The 26,339-nt window shown below is 41.8% G+C and overlaps 1 protein-coding gene and 1 non-coding gene across 2 annotated transcripts; both read right to left on the bottom strand.

The window, feature by feature from the left end:
* Nucleotides 1-3,986: 3,986 nt before the first annotated feature.
* Tmco1 (transmembrane and coiled-coil domains 1) lies at nucleotides 3,987-26,339 on the bottom strand. The gene is made up of 7 exons (XM_027922851.2): nucleotides 26,153-26,339; nucleotides 25,876-25,953; nucleotides 23,959-24,018; nucleotides 19,990-20,036; nucleotides 18,328-18,395; nucleotides 12,763-12,907; nucleotides 3,987-4,502 (listed from the first exon to the last, which is right to left on the bottom strand). Exons 1-7 carry the CDS (start codon nucleotides 26,220-26,222, stop codon nucleotides 4,404-4,406), a joined length of 567 nt encoding a protein of 188 aa, XP_027778652.1. The 5' UTR covers nucleotides 26,223-26,339; the 3' UTR covers nucleotides 3,987-4,403.
* LOC114081344 (small nucleolar RNA U13) lies at nucleotides 8,197-8,296 on the bottom strand. The gene has a single exon (XR_003580783.1). It is a non-coding gene; the product is annotated as a small nucleolar RNA U13 (small nucleolar RNA).

Raw genomic sequence — 26,339 nt, 5'->3', positions numbered from 1 at the left:
AGAAACAAGGAGACAGTCTTCCTTGGAGAAACTGTTGCTTTCAAGTGAGGCAGGAAATGCACAAGATAAGCCTGGGCTACCTTGTAACAGCGCCCAGTGAGGATGCGGCTGACACTTGGGTGATGCAAAGACTCAGGAACCAAATAGAGGAAGTGTTCACTGGCCACAAATGGAACAATCTGAGCATGACCAGGAGTGACCACTTCAGAGGATTAAAGTCAAGCCAGGCCCAGGTTGTGTCCGTCTGTGATCTCAGCCACTTAGCAAGGCCCTGTCTCAAAACAAAATGGGCTGGGGATGTACCCAGTGGTAGAGTGCTCCTGGGTTCACTCCAACCTCCAAAGAAAAGGACTTCAAGTATTTTAAATTCGTGGACTGTTAATGACACGGGTGCTTTAACTGTTCACCATTTCACCACTGGAGGTCACTGAACCACGCATTATTCTACAGGCATGAAGAATAGCGCCTTTGTTCTGCCTTTCTTAAAAACTTCACTTTTAGGGCTGGGGATATAGCTCAGTTGGTAGAGTGCTTGCCTTGCATGTACAAGACTCTGGGTATATAAAAAAAAAAAAAAAAAAAAAACAGCATAAAAAACAAATGAAAAACTTCACTTTTCCCCAATAGTGATTAGAGATTTCTATCTGTATAAGCATTTTATCTAACAAATAAAGGAACAGAGTTACAACTTTTATTCCCTAATTAATGGATTAAAAGCTGCAGACCTTATAGGAAGGGACAAACAGGTCACAGAAGAGGATATAGTCAGCAGGATCCCAGGGAGGGAAACACATAAGGTGGCACCCCACTTTCAACAGTAGACTGTTGGTGGCACAGAGGTGGTGGGGAGCGCTGTGGGAGTGGACCCAAGCCCCGGTTAACAGGGCGCAACGCTCCCCACTGGCGGCTTATAGAGCTGGCAGCTCCCGCAGGGCCACGCAGCCTGTGCCTTAAGAAGCCCTCCGGGAGACTCCCCTCTAGACCATGAACCACCACAGCAGATGGTAGAAGCAGCACATCAGCTAACTGTCATTTGGCTCCCGTTTCCAGAACCGTAAAAACCTTGCCAACCTGTAGACAACTCATGATATCAAGGAATTGTCAATTTAGGTGTAAAAAAAAATTATGAGATTATACATACTTTGAAAAGCCCTGAAATATTTACACAAAAATTATGACATCTGAGATTTGCTTCTAATTTTTTAAGGGGTAGAAGCAGACGAGATTACAGGTGACACTAAATTGACCAGGAGTTGAAATTTTCCTTGTCTTCTTCCTGGGTGTACTCGTGGGAGCATGCACATGTTCTTTTGTTTTAGGCGCTGGGAAGTGAACTCGGGAACTTAAGCATGCTAGGCAAGCACTCTACCACTGAGCCACGTCCTAGCCCATGTATATATTTAACTTCAATGAATTTTTAGATTTCTTCCTTTTCAAAAAAATTTTTTAAAAAAAAAACTCAATGCAAGGATAAAACAAAGACTAACTTCAATTTTTTTTTAAAAAAAGTATGGTACCTTTGACAGTACTAAAATATATTTTATTTAAAAATCTACTAGTCCCAGGCGTGCTGTGCCAGGAGTTCTAAATCTTACTCTTCTTTTAAATAATTAGTGCATGCTCTCATTTCTCTCTCTCTCTCACACACACACACCACCTACTAGTAAGTAACAGGCTGCTTTTGCTTTAGATGTAGGGGACCCATTTGCTCTTCGACCCCATGTCGTTTGAAGTCCCTGCCCTATTGGAAGGGAAGCCTGCTGGAAGAGAGCCTAGTTGCTCACAGGCATCTGGCTCCTGCGCACCGCAGCTTTCCACTTCTTACCCTTGCTCAGCTCTGAAACGCAGTCTGTCAGTACACCAGGCTGACCTGCGTTGGTGGCATTTTCAAGTTCATCACACAGTATGTCACAGTGCAAGTGCAATGCAGCTAACTGCTGGGTTCTTTTTTCCTAGAAAAGGCACAATCTGTCTTACACAGGACATCTGCCAGATGGTGGATTCTGGGAGATGTTGGAACCTCCCGGGATCGCAGTGTTGTCTTGAAAGTGATGCTCCAGATCGAGAAGCATCAAATGACTGGGCTGGAAATTTTTTCAGGACAAGTCATCTTAAAACACGGAGTCCACAGTGAACCCACATCCTGTGACTCAACAGCTCTCTCTCCTCTGTAATGCATCCTTGCTGCAGTGCTGGTTGTGGTGTTGTTCTTTGGTGTGGCTGGGCACCCTAGGAAAGTGACCTGCCACTGAGCCACATCTCAGCCTGCAGTGCTTTTTCAAGAACGGGGTGAACATGCTGGTGCACACCTGCAATCCCAGCGACTGTGGAGGCTGAGGAGTATGATCACAAGTTCGAGGACAGCTGGGCAACTCAGGGAGACCTGTCTCAACACAAAACTTAAAAGAGGCTGGGGGTGTATGTGCTGGGCTCAATTGGTGAAAGTACGTTATCTCTGCTTTTCCCTCTCCTGTATTTACTCTTTACCATAGAAACAGGAGAACCAAAATACACCTGCCCTGAAGGAACTGGCACCAAAGACTCGGTGGGAATGGCTAGGTGGCCATGGTCCCACTGCACCAAGATGAGGGCAGAATCCTGAGGAGGGCTCCTTCTCCCTCTAAACTTTATTCCCTCTTCGTTGCCATTCTTATTGTGAACTTTGCTCATGATTCTTTCAATTATCATTCTTCTTGGAGCAGTCCACGATGATGGGGGAGAAGACCCCAGAAAGTCATGTTACCAACATCCCTCTGAGGGCAGTGACCTCAGAGATTTCTGCTTTTCTTAAGCTCCTGCTGTGTTCTCCCCCATGTTGACCATTTTGAGAAGACAGATTAAGGAAGACAAGCCAGGCATGGCAGTGCATGCCTGTAACACCAGCTCTCTGGAGGCTGAGGTGGAGGGCCACAAGCTAAGGGCAGCCTGGGCAACTCGAGGAGACCCCCCTCAATATGAAACTTGAAAGGCGCTGAGGATGTGGCTCAGTGGTGATCACCTCTGGGTTCAACCGCAAATGAACAAACTAACAAAAAACAAAGGCCAACTTTTGTCTACTAAGTTCTGTCCACTAAGGAGGCAAGGGAGGACCTGTGGAGAGGCTCTGAGACCAGAGTCAAATGGCCGACTCTGCCACTCCACAGCTGTGTGACATTGAGCAAGCTGTATAACCTCTCTTGCTTCTAGCTTCACCTGTCAGATGAGTAAGAATGGGTATTGTCTTGAGATAATCCTTAATAATCCACGGAATGTGTTTATCTGCCTACTTAAGCAATTTCTCTGACCATGGTTTCTAGTCTCCCATACTTTCCCCCAAGTGGTCTTCTGTTTTGTCTCCGAAATATGCCCTTTAATAACTCGTGCATCATGGATTTTACATCTCAGGATGTCTTTAGTTTGCTCCCAATCTTATGGTTTAGCTGTGCATAAAGTTCCAAGTTGATACTGATCTTCCTCAGCACTTCGAAGGTTATTACTCCACTGCCTTCTGGACTTCACGGCTGCTAGTGAGAGTCTGCTGTTGGTGTAACGGTCACCACTTTTCCCCACTGACATGAAACCCACTTCTATGGAGACTAAGTGTGTCAGTGTTTGGACAGGGTTATCACTCTAGGCAGGACTGGGAAAAGGACCATGGCATAGGCACCCGTCCCCCTTACGAAGAAGCAGGACAAGCAGTGAAGGTCACTGTGACTAGAAGGAAACTCTGAAGATCAGCCATGTGTGACCACAACCGTGGCTGCAGGGAAGACAGAGATGCCCTCACATGAAGCCAGACGTGAAGTGGACGCAGGGAGGTACGGGGGACCTCGCTTTTCAGCTCTCAAGAGTCACACTTTCCATTTCTGCTTTCCAATTCCTACCCCAACAGCTCTCCAGGTAGATTACCAGAGGTTAAGGGAGGTAAAACAGCATATGAAAACACATTTGAACTCTTGTTGGTCTCAGGATGCGCAAGAACAAAACGCACCATCTTTCCTTGTAAATGTGAGAGCTAAAAATCTGGCCTCTTTATTGATCATGACAGTTCTGGCTTTACAAAATACAAGACTTAGTCAGTCTCCATGCTCTGGAGAGCCAGCCATTGCGGAACGTGGCACTCCCACAGGAAATGCTCATGAAAATGGAAACAGAAAGATGACATTTACTTTTAATTACAGAAAAACCACCTGAACTTAACTAGTTAATTCATTTAAAAAAAAAAAAAAAAAAAGCTCTCTGTGAGCAGAAGCACGGTCCTCTCACTGAGGCCACTCTCCTGCTTACCATAGCAGAAAGCCAAGAAGAGGCCAGACTAAAGGTGGCCCCAGTACCAAGGCCGCCATCACTCATGCTGCAAAACAGTTGCCAGTCAGATCTGAGAGTGTACAAAGAATGCCAAGAAGTAAAGGTCCTGCTGGAGATCAAGAGAACTTCCCAGAAGGAGGTGGAGGGCCAAGAAATCCACCAGCTTGCTTGGTGGCAGCGCGTGACGGGGCAAGGCCGAGAATCTTCTGGATGTTCTGTGAAGAAAACACAGTGGGAATGGGTTTACTTTGGTGGTAGAGAAGTGCCCCATGTAGACCTCAGGTAGACAGGATTCACACCAGCTGAAGGGCTGGCTGTTAAGACCTTTGATAAGATGACCAGTTTTTTTTTTTTTTTTTTAGTTGTACATGACACAATACCTTTATTTTATTTATTTTTATGTGGTGCTAAGGATCAAACCCAGTGCCTCACACATGCTAGATAAGCGCTCTACCACTGAGCCACAACCCAGCGCATCACTGTTATTTTTAAAACATCATGGAACAGCAAAGACCTCTTTACCTGATGAACCTTGGTCTCCCAACCACAGCAGCTGCTGTTTCAAGTGGAAAATCTTATTAAGAGATGATCTTTTTTTGTTTGCAGCCTTAAAGCACATGCTAGCAAGTGCTCCATTACTGAGCGACACTCCCAGCCTCCAGATAATCTTTTATTTTGAACATGAGGCATCTAAAGCGCATAATTAAATCATTTTTGTCACAAGGCCTTTTCTGTGAGCATGGGAGTTCTGGCTAGATGTAGTCATTATTGCACTGTCTACAATTTTCAGTTTCAATTTATTTAAAGTGGTGAAAGAACTTCAGAGATTGGAAGAGCAATCTGGAGTCCAGAATCTTCATAGATTTTTAATACTCCCTGCCCTCTTTCTTTATCTCACCTATATCTAATGCAAAATATATATTTAGAAACTCATCTTTATTCAATTTTTCAAAATTTATTTTAGCTCCCATTAAATAATTTTTTACTCTGATTTCACTGAATAATATAACATTTAATTATATTACGTAAATATAATAAGTAAAATCAGCATAAACAGGTCTTGGGTAAACAAAGTGGACTTTCGAAAGGTGATGACTCAACAGGTAAAGGGCGTAAAGGTGTACTGAAGAGCACTGGTGAGCAGACCCTGCTTCAAAGAGGGAACGGACAGGGTGTACGAATGTGCAGAGGTGAAGCAGAGGCCAGCTGCTGAAAGTTCATAGGCATTTTAGAAAAAGACTGGGATTCATCCAATTATTCCCACTCAGTGCCTTCAGTTCACATGGAGAAAACTGAAGGTTGACAAGGGATGACAGCTGGCCACAATGACAAAGCTAAATTCTAAGGAGAGTAAGTTGCAACCCAGGTGCTTTGGTTCTTGCCCTCTCTTGCTTGGTGCTCTCTGTGTAAATTAAGTCCTGGTCTTCACAACAAATGCCACCTACGGCACGGAGTCTGCACGCCCTGAACCACTCATTCACCTATCACAGCCCGCAATGGACACAGGATACCAGAGAGCTCCAGATTGACATAAGCAGTCACAGCCCCCACTGGACACAGGGCACTGAGAACTAAGCTGCTCTGGAAGGACACACTCCTTCAATTGGTTGTTAGGATCAATGATGACCTTACAGGTTGTGTAGCAGAGTAAAGTGTGTGTATTGATACTGTCAGAATATAATGAAATATTTTAATATAAAGATCACAGCTTATATATTTACCATAAAATATTTCAACACAGGTATTTCACAATATAATGGCTCATATTAGAGGAGAAATTTGAAAACAGGGTAAGAAGATAAATCCATCATTAGTAAATCAGACTACAAGCCACAGAATAGTCTGAATTTGTACTACCTTTACATAATAAAAATATTTCCTTCATGCCCATCTCTAAAGAGATCACTGCACAAAGCAGCAAGAAAAGCAAATAATCCAGCTACCCAGGAGGGTGAGGCAGGAGGATTAAAAAAAAAGTTCAAGGCCATGTGGGCAGCTGAGTATGACTGTCTAAAAATAAAATTTTAAAAATGGCTAGGGGTGTAGAGAGCCACTGAGTTCAATGTGCAGTACTGCAAATTAAAAAAAAAAATTTGAAGTAAGACATTACAGAATATTTGATGATAAACACATACAGTCTAGACAAAATATACAAGGGAGCCTTGCTCAGTTATTCTGCAGACAAAAGGGTCAATTAAATGAGTCCTTAACATTTCAGAGATGAAAAGTCAGGTCAAAAATCTCTGATGCCCATAAAGCACAGGTTTCTAGGATTTAAAGTCAGCAACTTAAAGGAAAATAAATAAAAAACACTTTGGAGAAACAAGACACTTGATTCAGAGCATATAATGATTTGAGTTGAGCCACTGCTCCAGATGGGGACAGCTTGGGCAGTTGCAGGGACAAGTGTGAGGTCAGACCCTAGCACTCAGAGAAGGGCTGGAGGGATCCTGGCAGCCACATGCTTCTTCCTTGGCACTCCTGTCACAGGATCCTGCAGAACTGTCAGTTAGCTGCACCACAGTTCCATTATTCAGTATTTGCATTTAGATACAAATATTATACATTTACTTGCATGCAACCTTATCCGTAGTCAGATTCTAAATAAAGTGTTTACATTCCTATAGACTTATAAATGAAACCAAGGTCTTCTAGCCATTTTTCCTTAGGTAAGTTTTCTCCTGCCTCCAGGTCAGTGAAATCTCTTCCTCTAAAGCACCTGCAGGAACTAACTGACCTGGCAGGACGCCTAGCGGGCAGGAGCTCTCCACAGCGGTAGTAACAGCCTACACTTCCATGCATCTTTAAGTGTCTCAACTTCTAAGGCCGAGGTCACAGTTCTGAGTACCCCTGCCTTTGAGGTGAAAAGCTGAGGCAGTCAGAGGTTACAAGTCAGGAAGGCGCTGACACAGAACTTGGAGCAGAGTCTACCTCTATTAAACCACCCCTGTAACAGATTCTTATCCTAGCAGCAGCTCTGTGGAAAAAAAATCACAATTATTAAGACTATGCATGAGCACAGAAAAACACCAACATCACTGAGTGAACAAATGTTTGTGCTCCTTCTTCTTATATGTATATCCATATAAAAAAGAAATGCTTTGTCATAACCATGCCAAAAAAAAAAAAAAAAAAAAAAAATGCATGTAAATCAAAACTTCCAGAATGTTCAACATCAAGAATAAATCCTGGCCAGGAGCAGAGGCACACGCCTTAATTCCAGCAGCTTAGGAGGCTAAAGCAGGAGAACTGCAAGTTCAAAGCCAGCCTCAGCAATTCAGCAAGGCCCTAGGCAACACAGCAAAACCCTGTCTCAAAATAGAAACTATATAGGGCTGGGGATGTGGCTCAGTGGTATAACGACCTTGGGTTCAAGGTAAGTTTTCTCCTGCCTCCAGGTCAGTGAATACCAAAATAATACCCAATACTACTACTACTACTACAAATACTACCACTACTACTACTACTACTACTACTACTACTACTGCTACTAAGCCCTGATGTAAACTATGGATTTGGGGTTAAAAAGACGTATCAATGTGCATTCATCAATTTTAACAAACGTGCCACTCTGCTGGGGATACTAACAATAGAAGAGGCAGGGCATTTGTAGACAACAAGGATATATAAGAAATCTCTTCTGTACCTTCTGCTGAATTTATATGAACCCAAAACTACCCTTAAAAATAATTATATAAAATGCATATAAAGAGTACTCAAATATACAAATAGTAGTTGCATTAAACAAAAATATTTCTGGGCCGCTACCTCAAAGTGAAGGTCACAGCGCAAAGATGAAGCAGTAACAGTAAGGGCCCACAGTGACTGAGCATGACACTGTGCCAGGCACTGTCCCAGCATGTACGTCCTCTGACAACTCATTGGAGTACTTTATTGACCCTTTTCCCAGGTCAGATGGGCAGTGTGACGACATAACAAGATTTAGAGGGAGGCACATCACACATGATGGCGTGAACACCCAAACTTAGGTTTATGAACCAAAAAGGATGGTTGTTATATCCTCTGCATGCAATAAGGACAAAAAGACATCAACCGCCAGGACTCACCGAGCAGCACACTGTGACCTGCTTTCCTACAGTCCCTCAGGTATCCTTGAGACCAATTTTTCAGGCCTTTCTAAAGAGCAAGGTTTAGTTTAGAAGCACACATTTTGTAGCCAGGCATGTCGGTGCATGCCTGTAACCCCCAGCAACTCAAGAGGAGGACCGGAGGATCACAAATTCAAGACCAGCCTGGGCAACTTTGCAAAGCCCTTCTTAAAAAAGCAAAGAGTAGGGCAGGGGCAGTGGCTCAGTGGTAGAGTACTTGCCTAGCATGTGTAAGGCACTGGGTTCAATTCTCAGCACCACATATAAATACATAAAATAAAAAGGGCTGTGAGTGTGAAGTGCCCTAAACCTCAGCACACAAAAAAAGGAGGGGGGAGGGGCGGTTAAAAGACCTGAGTTTTAATATATAATGAAGATACCATGGGAAAAAAAATACAAATGCAAAATATAGTAAGATATCATCAGGCTTCGGAAAAAACAAAAAACAATCATTTTGAATGCCTGCCCAGTCCTGCACAATAGGGTAACAAAAGGGAAAAACAAAGATGAAACATTTTCCCAAAATCATGTCTTCCACTGGCAGGAAACTGAGAGAAGTAATACCACTACAGGAAGTATGTTCCTCTCTCTGCAAAGGGCAAGAACTGGCGTATTTCAGGAAGACTCTGATTACTGACAATAAGCACATTCTGCTCAATTCCACTCTTCATCATTTGGCTAAAATCACAGTGATGGCAACCCTTGGTTCAATGTCAGTAATTCCAGCACCTGGCAACCGGCCCTCACCTCCAATCTATCACGACATCTCATTAACCACCATAATCTAACCTTTACTGGATTAGCAAAGCCTGGTACAAAATGCAATCACTTCAAATACCCCTTCCAATATTCCCAGGGCTCTTACGATACATCTGGATAGATCACTTGGGAGAACGATGTAAAGATCAAGTACTGAAAAAGCAGACTTATAGGGGCACGACAAATAATAATGGACAGGAGTCAAAAAACTTGGGTTCCAGTACTGACAAACTATTCAGAGGCTTAAGCAATATTTTTTACTCTATTACCCTAAAAAAAAGGAGACTGACTACATAAATAGCTTTCAGACCCTTTAAGCCACAGAAAGACTTCATCTTTAAATAAAACCCAATCCAATACAGAAAACAAAATAAAGTTGGGGACTTGAAGGCCTCAGATGGGTCCTTTTTTTGGTCTTTCCCTCCCTACCACCACGCACCTTCAAGGAGCCACTACATTCTAGAATGTGTCTAATGACATCACAAATCATAGTACAGACTTCAACAAACATCTTGCAAAGTGGAAATGAAAATTCTGAATGAAGTGGGCTGGGGTTGTGGCTCAGCAGTAGAGCACTCACCTCACACCCTGGGTTTGATCCTCAGCACCACATAAAAATAAATAAGTGAAATAAAGTATTGTGTCCAACTACAACTAAAAAATAAATATTAAAAAAAAAAAAAAAAAAAAAACAACTCTGAATGAAGGACAAGTGCATCAAATCTGCTCTGGAGCGACACTACTTCCTTTATAATTTATTTTTCCTTTTATACCAGGGATTGAACCAAGGGGTTCACATCCCAGCCACACCCCAGCCCTTTTTATTTTGAGACAGCATCTCACTAAATTGCTGAGATTGGCTTTAAATTTGTGATCCTCCTGTCTCAGTTCCCCAGTCCTGGGATTACAGTCAAACCCTCACCAGGCTCCTCTGTAATGCTGAATATTTTCTGTTCTAACTGAAAAAAAGGGCCCCTTAATAATGAAGGTCTTTTTTGCTGGGGTCAGGATAATCTTTCTCTCCTATCTCCTCCCTCCGTTTCCCATCTTTCCAATGAAAATGCACCCAGATCTCCTGTTTAAGCCCTTTCTTTGATCAGTCAAGAAGAATGTTCTGAAATTTAGGTTAGTGCAAGAAAATGAGAGGTTTGCCTTCATTTTTTTTTAAAAAGCTCATAATGGAGGCAGGACTCAGGTGGTACCTCATTGCGTGTCTAAAAGAATGAAAGTGCCTTAACTAGTTTAAAGAAGCAAAGGGCAGGGTTAGGGTAACCACAGCAACTAAAAATTATGGGGACGAGCCTTGGAAAACTATTGGGCCTTTGATAAGGGGAATCCAAATTTCCCATATAAACTGCTCAAATCTCTGCCTGACTTGAAGTAAATATATCTGACACAACTCCCAGCTGCCCAGCTGTCTAATACGACTAACTTAAAGATCACCACTGTCCCCTACCACAGAGGAGACAATAGTGCCTAAATGTCTGCCTCCCCACAATTCAGAGGTATTAGACAGTGAGACCCTGGGGGTGGCTCTGCAGGAGGGCTCCGCCTCACCCAGGAGCTGCCTCATCCCTTCCACCGTGCAGGATGCAGCGAGGAGGCCGTGCCAGACACTGAAGCTGCCACTGCCTTGATCTTGAATTCTCACATTCCAAAACAAAGTACTAGTGTGTGCGAGCAATCTGGTTTATAGTGTTTTGTTGTAACAGCTAGAAAGGACAGAGATAAATAAGGACTAAGTTAACTGCCTACTCAAACAAAAAATGACATTCTTATAAAAAATAAAGTAATCCAGAGTCTCTGTTACCACCACACGCACTGTCCAAGGCACAATCCAAAACCATTAGACACATCAAGAAACAGGAAAACACGACTCATACTGAAAATAGGCAACAGACAGAGTCCAAATTTCAAATGTTGAAATTAGCAGACTACATTTTAAAATCAGATAAATAGCTATGCCTAAGCCATGCATGAGCGACCCAGAGACTCTGGAGGCTGAGGCAAGAAGGTCACAAGTTCAAGGCCAGCTTCAGCAACTTAGCAAGACCCTGTTTCAATTTTAAGAAATGGAGGGGAAAAAAAAAAAAAGGCTGAGAATGTGGCTCAGTGGTTTAGTGCTCCTGGCTCGATTCAGTCCCCAGTGCCAAAAAAAGCAAAGACGCTGTCATGTGTGTGAGTATGAACCTGTAACGACAAACCTATAATGTACCAGTAAAAAACGGGGGAAAAATAATACAGACAAGGTACTTTCAGATAAATGAAGATTAGTAGAATGTGTCACCAACAGACCTGCACTACAAGAAACGCAAAACAGCTGGACATGGTGGCACATATCTGTCATCACAGCAGCTCTGAAGGCTGAGGCAGGAGGATCACGAGTTCAAAGCCAGCCTCAGCAATTTAGTGAGGCTTTAGGCAACTCAGTGAGACTCTGTCTCTAAATAAAACACAAAAATGGGTTGGGGCTGTGTAGCTCAGTGGTACAGTGCTTGCTAGCACATGTGAGGCACTTGGCTGAATCCTTAGCACCACATAAAAGTAGACAAATAAAATAAAGGCATGCTATCCAGATACAACTACAAAACAAAAACAAAATTAAAAAACAGGAAATCAATGTTGTGCTGTGAGGCAGATTAAAGCCACCTTCCTCCTGTACCCACTTAGAGGACTCAGAGCCTGCCACCCCACACACCTCATGCCTTTGTGCGTTCTCTCACACTGCAGCCTTTGCCAAGAACGCGAATAAAACTGAAAAGGCCCACCCAGCCTTAAGGACACACCTCGAGTGGTCCTCTTGCAGAGACTCTTGGTTCCAGAGAATTCGTCTCTGTGGTCATGATGCTCCCGTACTATGTTTTTAAATCTTGCAGTATTTTGTGTGTGCATGTGTGTATACACATACATACACACACACACGCCAACCACTCTGATATAATTTCTGGGTCTGTTTCCCCACCTAGGATGTGAGTCTGCAGGGAACAGACAATTGCTATTTATCCATCTATTTTCAGCATCAGCAATTCCTGCCATAGAGTAAAGGCTAGAATCATCTTCAGCAATGACAGGGATCAGTTCTCCCTGCCCGGAACCAACTCACAAGGAGATCGGGTTACAGTGATGCCTGAATCATCTGCTCTTCTGAATGACTTGTCTCTAAAGTGGTTAAAGTTTAACTGCAAATGAAAAGAACCTGCTTGTAGGTGAATATCCTGGTTCTATGGCCTGAGTGTGTCTCCCAAAGTTCAAGTTGGAAACTTGATCCCAGTAGTGTGAGGTGGAGCCTGATGAGAAGTGACTGGGCTGTGAGGGTGGGTCACAGGGATCATCGCCAGTGTCAAGGGAGTGCCTCTGGTATTACAGGGACAGGGGGAGCTGGCCCCTTTCTCTTTCCCCACTGCAAGAATAGGGAATGGAAACCATGCTTGGTGTGGTAACTACCACTCCTTCCTAAGGATCGGTGATCCAGAGTTATAGCTTCAGGATGAGCAGCCGAAAGACCTCAGCACCAGCAGATAAGCATTTCCAGTAGTCTATAGGTGGAAGCTAACCACGGTGTGAGGGTGACAAAGGACACGGGTGGAACATGGCTGTGACCACTCACTTGTCGGATTGACATGGTGCACAGGATGTACAGGAAGATGAAGGAGCAGTCTGTGGTGTCATCTCCCAGCAGGTTCCGATGAGACAGCCCTTGGATGTAAGAAAGAGGGGTGAAGGGGAGCTTTGCCACCACTCTACCATCAAATCTGGAAAGGAAAACAAAGAATTGTTATTTTTGGAAGACTAACAAGCTTTTTACTTTCAGAGAAGACTTTGGGACAGAAATAGAACTTTAAATCTCTTGATCTCTGAAAAAGAAAGGTGATGTGCTTAAAAGAGACAGGAGGAGCTTGAAGTACAGCAATATATAAAGAAGAGCCTAAATGAATCTCATCAATCTCCTATACCAGTGGTTCTCAATCTTTTGATACATGGATTAATAATTTATGTATTCACGAACTACTGAGGATCCTAAAAAGCTTTTGTTTTGTGAAAGTTATAGCAATAAATGTTCAATACATTAGAAACAAAGAAATGTTAGCTAGGTGCAGTGGTATAAGCCTGTAATTCCAGCAAATCGGGCAGCTGAGGCAGGAGGGTCCCAAGCTCACGGACAGCCTGGGCAACTTTGCAAGACTGTCTCAATGTAAGAATTCAAAGGGCTGCGCTTACAGCTGAGTGGTGCAGTGCTTGCCTAACATGTGCAAGGTCCTTGATTTCATCCCCAGTATTACAAAAAAAAAAAAAGAAAGAAAAAAGAAAAACACTTAGTATTTGGATAGTCTCCATGGGGGGAAAAGGAAGAAGTAATCCATCTTTTTCTTTGGTGGGGGAAAAAAAATTTAAATCAAGTACTAAAAGACTTGTACAACGTACTCCAAAGAACATAAAATAGACTAAAGTGGGAATCTTACGTGTGTTTAATTGTCCACTTACTTACTGCACTTCCAGCTCCCTCACTCTGTGTATTAAACTGCAAGGCTCAAGCGTAAACCTATTAACCTCAGAAAAGCAAAACAAAAGTAATAGTGTTTCCAGGAGGAGAGTCTCACTTTTTCACAAGAAGTCTGCAGTACAAACACCCCAACCTTGGACTGGGGCTGGCGGTAGAGCGCCTGCCTCGCATGTGTGAGGTACTGGGTTCGATCCTCAGCACCACATAAAAATAAATAAAGATATTGTGTCCAGCCACAACTAAAAAAAATATTTCAAAATAAAACACCTCGACCTTGTGAGTGCATGATGTAACCAGCATGCTGCTCCAGGTGTGCCACCCTCACCCTGCAGAGGTGGACTACTAAGCAAGGTGACATACAGAAGACATCAATTCCTTTTGTCATTAACATACACACCCAACACATTCAGCTTCTATGGTCATTTTATTCTTTGTTATATTCAACCTGAAATTGTAACTAAGATGTTTTATGTCCTTGAAGTTATTCAACTATGTGAACATCTACTCTGTAGGACAACAAACATGAAAATAAATTCCAAAAATTCTTACTTTTTTTTTTTTTTGGGGGGGGGGGGGCGGTTACTGGGGAATTACCTCAGGGGCACTCAACCACGGAGCCACATCCCCAGCCCTATTTTATATTTTATTTAGAGACAGGGTCTCACTGAGTTGCTTAGCACCTTGCTGTTGCTGAGGCTGGCTTTGAACTCATGATCCTCCTGTCTCAGCCTCCCAAACCAGTGGGATCACAGGGGTGTACCAGCACACCCGGCAAATTCTTACTTTTAATGCATTAAGTTTTCTAGGGGATTAGATGCATATTGAAGAAAGTGGTACGTAGCCTAATAAAGAAGACAGCAAGGGTGAGAAACAAGAATGATAGACAGGTAGATGATTTCCTTCCCCACTCTGAATTTGGAGACAGGGCCTCTACAGGGAAACACATTTTGTCTTAGTAAAAGTAATAACTTCCAAACCCTAAAACTACTCAATACAAGTATGAGCTATCTCAGAAAACATCAAGCTTCTCACTGGAAAGGAAATCTGACTGAAGGATTTCTGAACTGGGGAGAAGGTATGTGTTCAATAATCTAAAGTTCTATGATGTCAGCTTTATGGAAATGACTCAGGAGGAGAAGTCAAACGGAAATAAAAGCCAATCCAGCACCTCTGCTGCCTCCCAGCAACTGGTTCTTCTTGTACAACCTGGGGCTTTTTTCTAAAGAATCTGCCAGCTATCAACAAATTTTAAGACTAAAAAGGGATACTAAGAGATTACATATCTAATCCACAACAAGGAGATAACTGAGAGCTTAAAATCAGAGAAACTGGTATGGAGCTGTAGCTCAGGAGTAGAGCACTTGCCTCACACGTGTGAGGCACTGGGTTCAATACTCAGCACAACATAGAAATAAATAAAGTTATTGTGTCCATCTATAACTAAAAAATATTTTTTAAAAAACCAGAGAAATTATATTAAAAAGTTTAAATGACTTGTTCTATATAATAAAAAATGCATAATTTAAATTTCATATGCTAGTTTATAAAAATGGAGACAGTCTTCTAAATTCCAGGTGCTGATAATCCAAGAAACAATACTATATTTTTCTAATAATGCACAGTGCAGAAAGTTCAGAACAAAAACATGAAAACAGCATTAAAATATATAGTTAAACACCGAGATTGTATAAACCTTCACTGGAATTGAAAAATAAAACAAGAAAATAAAAGGCTATTGTTTCCCAGGGCTCTGAACAAGAAAGTTAACAAAAAAAAGTTAACGAAGAATCCAGGAGTGGTGGCACATGCCCATAATCCCAGTGGCTCAGGAGGCTGAGGCAGGAGGATTGTGAGTTCAAAGCCAGCCTCAGCAACTCAGCGAGGTCCTAAGTAACTCAGCGAGACCCTCTCTCTGAATAAAATATAAAAAGGGGCTGGGGATGTGGCTCAGTGATTAAGAACCCCTGGGTTCAATCTCTGATAACAAAAAACTAAACCAAAACCAAAAAAAACAAACAAACAAACAAACAAACAAAAAAAAAAACCCAACAACAAATAACCTTCATGCTTGCCAACAGTCATCTTTTTCAAAAGGCCTGATAACTCCATTTGATTCTTTGACTTCTATATCTTGGAAAACCTGTGCCACAAAATTTAAAGCATTTAACATTTTATCAAGTACAATTAACAGCACAAATAATTAGGCATTTGGTCTAAGGCCTAATACCTTACTCATAAAAATATTTGGTGAGTATTAATTATATGATTAAGTCTGTTAAGAATCACACTTAAGGTCAGGCATGGTGGTTAATGCTTATAATCCCAGCGACTCAGGAGGCTGAGGAAGGAGATCACAAGCTAGAAACTAGCCTGGCAACCTATTCTCAAAATAAAAAAGGCTGGGGATGTAGCTCAGTCATACAGCATCCCTGGGTTCGATCCCTAGTGCTTGAAATAATAAATAAATAAGACACTACTTAATCCCTAATCAAAATTGAGATGGCCAGTTGGGCACAGTGACACCAGCCTATAATTCCAGCAACTGAGGAGCCCAAGGAAGGAGGATCACAAATCCAAGGCCAGCCTGGGCAACTTGGCATGACTGTTTCTCAAATAAAAAATAAAAAGGATTGGAGACATGGCTCAGTGGTAGAGCACTCCTGGGTTCAAATTCTAGTGCATGCGCGCACGCGCACGCACACCCACACCCACACCCACACACTGGTGATCAAGGTCAGCCTCAGCAATTTAGCAAGACCCTAATTAAAATTAACATCGCAAGACCCTGTCATTTAATCTTCTGAAGATCCCTTCCAGCTCTAAAGGTATATAATTCTAATGATTAGTTAGTGCAAATTTTATGTTAAAACCATTTTGGACACATTCTCTAAATTCTGTACCTAGATAAAACAATCACTTACTTTTTTCAACCACTTACATATTTCATAACAACCCCCAAAATTAATATATTCATTTTTCCTTACTCTGTCTTTTCCTCCTGTAAAGATTTTGATTCTGAGGGCAGGGGTCTCATCTTATATTCTGATACCTCACATAGTGCCTATGACAATGTGCACTTTACAGGCAGGAAGAGGAAGATATGCTTGGGGAGGAGGCAAGGGAGAGGGACAGAAAAGAAGCAAGGGAAGAAAAATTAGAGGAAGAGAATGAAAAGAAAGTAAGGGAAATTCTAAAGCACAGGGTACAGTTCAGGTATGCTTTGAAAAAGAGCTGGGCACAGCGGTGCACACCTGTAACCCCATTACTTGGGAGGTTGAGGAAGGATAAGTTCAAGGCCCACTTGGGCAACTCAGGGAGACCCCATTTTGATTTTTTTTTTTTTTTTTTGGTGGTGCTGGAGATTGAAGCAGGGCCTTGTGCAAGGAAAGCACTCTACCAACTGAGCTATATCCCCAGCCCAAAATAAAATTCTTAAAAAAAAAAGGGTCAGGGGGCTGGGGTTGTGGTTCAGTGGTAGAGGATGTGTGAGGCCCTGGGTTTGATCCTCAGCACCACATAAAAATAAATAAATGTATTGTGTCCATGTACTACTAAAAACATATTTTAAAAAAGGTTGATGTAAGCCCAGAGACAGAATATTCCTGAATAAAATCCCCAATACCACCAAGGGTGGTTAAAGAGAGAGAGAGAGAGAGAGAGAGAGAAGGAAAAAAAAGATGTTTTCCTAACTTCTGTAAAAGCCATTCAACAGTTACTCAGGTCTGCTATGTGTTATTTTAGGTAACAGTAACTGACCTCATGGTTAAACAGATTATAGTTGTTAAGATTCTACTTTAAGAGTCAAAACGTCTTCGTGTGACTACCTTCAGTCTGCGGTAGCATACTAACAGCCAATTTAAAAACAGACAGAACCTACTTGGGGCTTTTAGAGAACACATAATGCCCAAGTTTTTACCTTGTAAATAAAACATCTCAATGTTCAGAGGATGAAAGCTATTGCGTAATTGTATTCTATCAAAATTAAGTTCTCTTGATTCTGCTCTTGCTTTGAGGTTAAATAAGCAAATGTTCTTCTTGGGCTGGGGTTGTGGCTCAGAGGTAAAGCACTCGCCTACATGCGTGAGGCCCTGGGTTCAATCCCCAGCACCACATGAAAATAAAGATATTGTGTCTACCTATACCTAAAAAATAAATATTAAGAAAGAGAGAGAGAGAGAGTATGTTCTTAGAAAATAAACACTAAAGTAGTTATGGGTAAAGGAACAAGAAGTGTACAATATACTGTCAAATATGAAGAAAGAGTAACACTCTAAGCATTAGTACATATACAAAAGAGAAAAAGATAACAGATATGAGGCTGGGATTGTGGCTCAGCAGTGGAGCACTCGCCTAGCGCGGGCGAGACCTGAGTTCGATCTTCAGCACCACATTAAAAAAACATAAAAGCACTGTGTTGGGTCCATCACACATCCTCTACCACTGAACCATAAAAAATAAATATTAATAATATAAAAAAAGTTCACGTATGACTAAAAAAAAAAACGTGGCAAAATACTAATAACTATGAATTAGGGTAGGAGATACATTATTCCTGTGACTTAACAAGTATGAAATTATATCAAAATCAAACATTATCAAAAAGTTTATATCCACGTATATATATAAACAGAATAACAGTTACTAGGCAAAATCATACAAAAGGATACTCACATGGAATTGAACATTCCCATCAGGGCAGTAAAACAAAAGCCAATTGCAAACATGGATTTCATTCGAACCTATAAAGAAACCAAATCATAACTTCATACTGAAGAAAACCACCACTCAAGCATACCTCAAAGTTCAGGTTTCCTGTCATTTTTAAAAAGCTCTCCACAGCAAAGCTGTCTGTTAACTAACCCACTTTCTACCCCAGTTCCGTTCCTTTGCAACCTTGCCAAGTAATTCTGGCCATTAGCAATGTAAGTACTCATGCTGACTGGGCATTTGTAGGGCAAACTCCTAGGCATTCCTCAAGGCCTTCTATCCACTCTTCTTGCCTAGAATGAAGACCATGATGTCCCAAGGCAAAGCAGCCTTCAGACCATCAGGTGGCCTTTGGCCGAGGACCTGAGGATCTGAAAGCAGTGCTGAGATGTTCCTCTGGCCCAGGACTACCAACCTCCAGCCCACTCAGCAGAAAAGAGACCATCATGGGTTCTAGGCCACTGTTAGGCACTGTTATTTGCAACCCAATTCTTTCTTAATTACACAGTCCACAGATCATAAAGATATAAGATCATCAGAGATTCTTTCGGAATTGTTAATGTATTGCCCCCCACCCCCAGTACTGGGAACTGAACCCAGGACCTTACATGTCCTAGAGGCTAGTGCTCTACCCCCAGCCCTTTATAACTTTTATTTTGATACAAGGTATCACTAAGTTGCCAAAGGTGGACCTCAACCTTGTGATCCTCCTCCCTCAAACTCCAGAGTAGCCAAGATTACAGGTATGCACCACCATACTCCGTAATATATTGACATTTTGCATCTCATCTCTTACCGTTTCATTGGCTATGACGAATATGTAATAACTGTCATCAGGTAAGGAAAGCTACTTTTTAAAATATTCTCTTCTAACTTAAAAATTTTCTGGAAAATAAATAAGTACAGTAAAGGTATCTCTGTAAGAGAAAACTAGAGCACAGTTCAGATGTCCTATGCTAAGTATACAAGAGTTAAGTAGAAAAGTTAGGTCACATAATCAACCTATCCTTGTTTTAGGACAACACTATTAAACAAAATCTGCTGTCTAGAAATACTGAGTAAAAGGGTAAAAAAATCACTTTCTTTGTACTATATGGAATGTCTCACACTCAAAACAAAAAGGGCTTAAAAAACATGGTGGAGCACACCTATAATCCCAGCAACCAGGGAGGCAGAGGCCGGAGGATCACAAGTTTGAGGGAAGTCTCAGGAAATGAGTGAGAACCTATGAAACTTAGTGACCCAGTTTCAAAATAAAAAATAAAAAAAGCTGAGGATGTGGCTCAGTGGTAAAGTGCCCCTGAGTTCAATCCACAGTACCAAAAAACAAAAACAAAATAATAAAACCATCAATAATATTCCAACTCCTACAGCGGAATTACAAACCCACCACAAGATTTAACAATAACATAAGAAAAAGAAAATAAGCTAATTTCTTTCAAAGTATAAGAGGAAAACCGAGCAAGAAACAAATTACAACCCTAAGACAGTCCTTAAAAGCTACCCAGGAACCATGTGATTCCTATCCATGGTCTCACAGGTGAGCCATTTCTGAGAAGTCAGAGCAATGCCATGGATGCAGATCATCCTGCTGCTAAGACATGCTGTGTGATTCGTCACCCTTACCATCGACAGATCTCTGTTGTTATTCTTCAGTTTCTCTTCTTGCCTCTCTGAAAAGAATTAATGTGATGTTAATACATACAGTGCTGAGCACAGAACAGCTGCTACATAACTTGTCACTGGTGATTATGGAAGCAGTCTCCTTCAGTATCATTGCTGCTGTCAGTAGAACAACAGAAGATTGAGATTTAAACAAAAATGTGGGGAATTGATATTGAACTATTATACTCATTTATGAACACGTCAAAATTATAAGAATGATAATGTACTAATTAAAAATGTTTAAATAATATTTTTAATTTAAAAAAATCTCCTCTGGCAATAAATGTACTGACTGTAAATTAATATACACTCTTAAACCACACCAGTGGGAACTGCCAATCAGTTAATCGTAAGTGCACCGTAAGGACTGTACTTAGGAGTTTCAAATGTTAACTCCTCATCTCTTATATTTTTTCCCCTTTCTAAATTTCTTTTAAAAAAGAGTGTATGTTCTAAGTGGGCATGGTGGTGCATGCCTATAATCCCAGGAGGCTGAGGCAGGAGAATTGGGAATTCAAAGCCAGACTCAGCAACTGAGCAAGGCCCTAAGCAACTCAGCAAAACCCAGTCTCTAAATAAAATGGAAGACAGAATGAAGATACAATAAATGAAAAATATATACTTCACAGGGAGGTATTACACATGCAAAATTCTATCTGAAAAAGCTGTTGGTAGGAAATGCTTAACATGCCTCAAAAAGCATAAAACAAAATTTAAAGAATACCACAGAACATTAAGTTGTAAAAACAAAGAAGTTAATGTTAAAAATCCTACGTAACATCGGTCTTCAGAAATCCACAAAATGCTCATTAAGGAAAAACAAATACAACCTAAAGGAATGTTCTCCACAGGGAAAAAATTTCAAGCATTCCTCAAGTTATAAACAATACTCTTATTAATGTCCCCACAGCCAGTAAGCTTTATAAACCTCCCTCCCCTCGATATCCAGAAACCGATGATACCTTTAACAGACTACTAGGAGAATGCCTAAATTCTTTCCATTTTACCTGTTCTCCCCTCCTAACTCATTTAACACATCTCATATTCTCTCTCTCCCTCAATACCTACACTCTCTTTTAACCAGGGACGCTCTACCACTCAGCTATATCCCCACCCCTTTTTATTTTGAGACGGGGTCTTATTAAGTTGCTGAGGTGGGCTTTGAACTTGCAAACTTCCTGCCTCAGGCTCTTAAGTCACCAGGATTACAGGTATTGCCACTGAGCCTGGCTTAAATAAATTTTTATGTTATTTCATGTCCAATGATGTTTTTAATTACCAATATTACAAAAACAAACTACTATTCCTAAAAATGAATAATCTTTATGTTATAAAGTTAAACACACTGATGAAGACTATTATGTCAATATAATTACTATATAATACATGGTTTTTATGAGAACAATCCAAGTTCTAATAAGCTATATGCTTAAAGATCTTCTTTTAAAAATGTTCCATTTTCCCTGCAAGAGCTTGTTTCCTCAGAGGAAAAACTTGTAGGAAAGTCACATTATTAAATAGCTATAAGTGTAACAACTTAGTTTGAAATGATACTAAATTTGTTTCTCAGCAGGAATTGGACATTTGAGCATAATGATTCATCTAATTATGAGAACAGTTTTGCAGTCATTCTACTCGAAATGTACAGCTTCTGGTTGACTGACTCCATGGCTCTGATTTAACTTAGCTGCTAGTTAATATCAGTTAACTAGCATAAATTCTCTCAAAAAGTTGTCTCTTGTTCAGTAAGTAAGGATGGTCTTAATCTCATATCATTCGCATCCTGGTGGGTTGCTGAAGAACCCACAGATAATGGACTTTGCTCCTAAGGCAAAAAGACAACTCAGTACTGGGAGCCCAAGTCATCCAAGATAGCTGCACTTCCCATCTCTTTCAGCTATTAGGGTGAAATAAATGTGCATCCAAAACCTCTGTGCCTCCCTTTGAAAATCTAGGATTTAAAGATGCTGGGTGTTGGAGATAAACAGTGTTGTCATTTAGTGTTCACTTGTCCCATGTGAATTATTCTGGACCTATGTGACCTAGAAAGAACCCCAGGATGTAATACAAGCAACAAGTATTTTCCAAAGGAAAAACTATTCCTTTTGGGAAGAATTCTATGCACCTTCTTACCAATGAATTTTTGGAATAAAATCTCTACAAAATGTCAACATATTTCATGAAGAAAAAAATCTGGAAATATGCAGAAGATACATTTATATTCTAGAGTTATTTATTATCCAAAATGACAAACGGGAAGATTAGCCAGGCATGGTGGTGTATGCCTGTAATCCCAGCAACTCTGGAGGATCACAAATTCAAAGCCAGCCTCAGCAAGACAGCAATGCCCTAGGGAACTTAGCAAGACCCTGTCTCAAAATAAAAAAGGGCTGAGAATGTTGCTCAGGGGATAAGCCCCCGTGGGATCATCCCCAGTACCAAGAAAGGAAAAAAAAACAAAAAGCAAAGTTTAAAATTGTAAAATGTTACATTTCTTGTATTCATTGGAATAAATTAGTAGCAATGACAGCACCCATTCTGACCACAAAATGAATTAACCTCCAACCAATCAAAATAGCATAGAGAAAAGCCTACAGAGAATATATAAATTCAGGGTTCAAAATATGTTAAAGTTAAGAAGCATCTTCCCATATTTCCATGCCACTAAGGAAAAGATGCACACCTCAGTCACGCTTGAGTGCCTGCCCTTCCTTTCTTAGCCCATTCTGAAGATAAGTCTCCAGCTATAGCTCCTGCTGAAAAGTCAGCCGTAAGAAAATTCATAACCCATGCTGGTAAATTCTAGGTATCAACCTGACTGGATTGAGGGATGCAGGTAGCTAACAAAGTCATCTGGAGAGATCTGTGAAAGTTTTCCAGAAAAGATGGTTATTTGAATCAATGTACTGAGTAAGGAAGATACATTCCACCTAATGCAGGTGGAGACCATTCATAGGGGCTGAGGGTCTGGACAGAACACAAAGGCAGAGGAAAGACAAATTCATTCTTTTCTGGAGTGGAGGACACCCATTTTCTCCTGCCTTTGGATATCACAACTCTAAGTTCTCTGGCCTTTGGATGCTAGGACTTGCATCAGTGGCCCCCTGGGTTCTCAGACCTCTGGCCTCAGATCAAGAGTCACACCATCCGCTTCCCTAGTTCTTAGGCCTTCGGACTTGCACTGAGTCACGCCACCTGCTTCCCTGGTTCTCCAGCTTGCAGATGGCCTACGGGAAGACCTACCAAAATCCATGATCATGTGACCTAATTCTTCCAATAAATTCCATCTCAATATCTGTACATATATACAACTGGTTCTTTCATTGGAGAACCCCAATGCACAATCCCTGTCATGCCATCACTAACTCAAAAGGCAGTCCATCTATAAGCTCTCCTATAAACTGTGGCATAAATGACCAGTTAGGTCAGTTGAATACCTTCTTTAAGGCATTAAATCAGAAAATCTTGGGACAAAGTCCTGTGAGAGCAGAAAAGAGTACTGGCTTTCAAACTTTCACTTGCTTAAATTTATATGTATGTAAATACACACACACACACACACACACACACCTTTTTAAAATAGTTTTTGAAGGAAAGAGGGCTATAATGGTGATGAACCAAAAGAAAGGAGTTCTCAGTCAAAACAAAGTGGACAGCAGTAATTCACTATTTCTGAGAAACAAGGCGACATGGGTAAAGCTCTTTGATAATCATATTTTGGGTGTGTGAGGATGGGGTACTGGAAATGAACCACCCAGGGGTGCTCTACCACTGAGCTACATCTCTAGCCATTTTTATTTTCTTTATTTTATTTTTTTCAGTGCTAAGGATCAAATCCAGGGCCTTGCATACCATCAAAAACCTTAATATATTTTCATCTAAAAATTAATTTTTTCCAATCCTTAAATTTTATTTAGATTAATACCTCACCTATTTTCTTTTTTTGTTGTCGACCAGCTGACTCTGTTATGGTTTCCTTCTTCTTTTCCACTGTGAACACCAGAGAAAAACAGTAAAAACTAATTATGCATTATATTTAAAAAACAAAGGCAGCTTTCTCACAGCTGAGTCAACCAAAGAAGCTTATTAAAAAAGTCAGACTTTGACCATGGTCATGATTAAGTTAACCAGCCTGTTCCTGAAACTGCCAACAGAGAACACAGAAACCACATCCTAAGAATAAAGCAATAGCTGGCTGGGGTTGTAACTTAGTAGTAGAGCTAATAATAATAATAACAATAATAATAATAACAAATACCAATAACCAAATACTGATAAAATATTATATTAAGACTTAGCCAGGCATGGTGGCACACATCCATAATCTGATGACCCTGAAGAAAGCTAATGTAGGAGGATTGCAAGCTCCAGTCCAGCCTCAGCAACTTAGCAAGACCCTGCCTCAAAATATATAAAAATAAAAAGGCTGAGGATGTTGCTCTGTGGTAGCGGATATCAGGGTTCAATTCCCAGTACCACAAATAACTAAGGGGCACTCCAGCACTGAACACCAGCCCTATTTTTTTTTTTTTTTTAAATTTTGAGAAAGGCTCCCCCAGTTTCCCAGACTGGCCTTGAATATGCAATCCTCCTGCCTCAACCTCCTAAGTAGGTGGGATTACAGAAGCATGCCATCACACCCAGCTGGTCATTTCCATTTTGACTGTCTTTTGTCTTTATGTGTGTGCTACTGGGGACTGAACCCAGAAGTGTTCCACCATTGAGCTACATCCTCTTTTTTTTTTTTTTTTTTTTTTGAGACAAGGTATCACTAAATTGCTCAGGCTAGCCTAGAAATGAGATCCTCCTCCTTCAATTGCCCTCCCCAAGGCATTGGGATTGAAACCAGAGGAGGCCTTCAGCAACGGAATCACACCTCCAGGGCAGGATGGGGAGGAGTGTGTGCTGAGTTTGGTCTCTAATTCTTTTTGGGTTTTTTTGTGGGGAGGGGTGGGATGGAACTCAAAGGAACTGCACCACTGAGCCATATCCCCAGCCCTATTTTTTTTTTTTTTTTGTATTTTATTTAGAGATAGGGTCTCACTGAATTGCTTAGTGGCTCCCTCTTGCTAGCTTTGAACTGGAGATCCTCCTTCAGCCGGGCACCACCACACCTGGCCTGGTCTCTACTTCTTTTGGTTGCTCTGTCTGAGTATATCATTAGCTTTCTGAGACTTAATCTCCTTTTTTATAATGTTGATCAAATAAGCAAAGGTATCTTTTTTTTTTTTTTTGCCTACAGTGCTGGGGATCAGATTCAGCACTTGAGCATGTGTAGGCCAGGCAAACACTGTCCCATTGAGTAACACTGCCAGCTGCTCAAATGAAATAAGAAAAAAATATCGAAGGCCAAATTGTGCCTATAAGAAACCATTCTTATCACATTCTCAGCTGTGTCATGCTGAATTCCTGTTTGATTTCAGAGAAGACAAACTTCAATCTCTTCCTCAAACACTTCTTCAACCTTCTCACCCACCTGAAAACTTGGCTTATCCTGAAGACATCACTTACCTCCACACTAGTCACAATGGCCTGCTATTCTTCAAACATACCTAACACATTAAAATTCCCATATTTCTTTACCTGGAATTTCCTTCCCCCGCCTCATTCTCTATCCACGAGGGCCTGCAGGGTCATCTGCATCAGGGGCCTTTCGCAGTGCCCACAGAAGTGGGCCCCTTCCCTAGCTCTCACTACCGCGGCCCACGTTTCATTGTGCAGGCTCATAAACAGACTTCAACTCAAGCTGCGTTATTTTCGTGTCCTACGAAGCCGTCGCTCGGCCGAGCCCCCGACACCCTGGGAACGTGGCTCCCGAACTCCCGTCCGCCGTCCCTGCGCACTCACGTTTTTTGCTCTGTTTCTCCACTTCGGCCTTCAGCCTCTTGTACTTGTCGGTCCGGTACACCAGGACCCAGGTGATGCCTGAAAGTCAAAAGCGACACCTGACCCACGAGCCACCGGAGGCCCCGGCGCCTGCCCGGGCGGGGCCCCCACGCTCTGCGCCTCACCCACGCCTGAGTGACTGCTCCCACACCCGAGCCCAGGGCCGCGGGTCCGTCAGGGGCGAGCGCGGGCACCGCAGGCCGGAGGATCCCGCCGCCGCCGAGGGTCCCGGCCTCACCCTCGGCCAGCAGGGCGGTGCACACGGAGATGAAGACGATGAGCAGCGTGTCGGCGAACATGGTGCTCATGGCGCTCGCCCGGCGCCCCGCCGCCGCGGGATGCGCCCCGGAGCCGACAGGAGAAGCGACGGGTGCACGGAGCGACCACCGAACCGGACACCGCCTCGCCACCGGAGAGCGCACTTC

The sequence above is a fragment of the Marmota flaviventris genome, chromosome 12 (assembly GCF_047511675.1).
Source record: "Marmota flaviventris isolate mMarFla1 chromosome 12, mMarFla1.hap1, whole genome shotgun sequence".
In the NCBI taxonomy this organism is placed as follows: domain Eukaryota; kingdom Metazoa; phylum Chordata; class Mammalia; order Rodentia; family Sciuridae; genus Marmota; species Marmota flaviventris.
The sequence above is the reverse complement of the archived record's forward strand: the minus strand, read 5'-3'. Positions and strand labels throughout refer to the sequence as shown.

Bases quoted from the DNA above. Each gene is read 5' to 3' on its own strand.
- Tmco1 (XM_027922851.2), bottom strand. From the start codon at position 26,222: ATGAGCACCATGTTCGCCGACACGCTGCTCATCGTCTTCATCTCCGTG. The intron at 24,019-25,875 runs GTGAGTGCGCAG...TGGTGTTCACAG, and splicing joins GGAGAAACAGAGCAAAAAAC to TGGAAAAGAAGAAGGAAACC. The intron at 20,037-23,958 runs GTGAGGTATTAA...AATTCTTTTCAG, and splicing joins ACAACAAAAAAAGAAAATAG to AGAGGCAAGAAGAGAAACTG.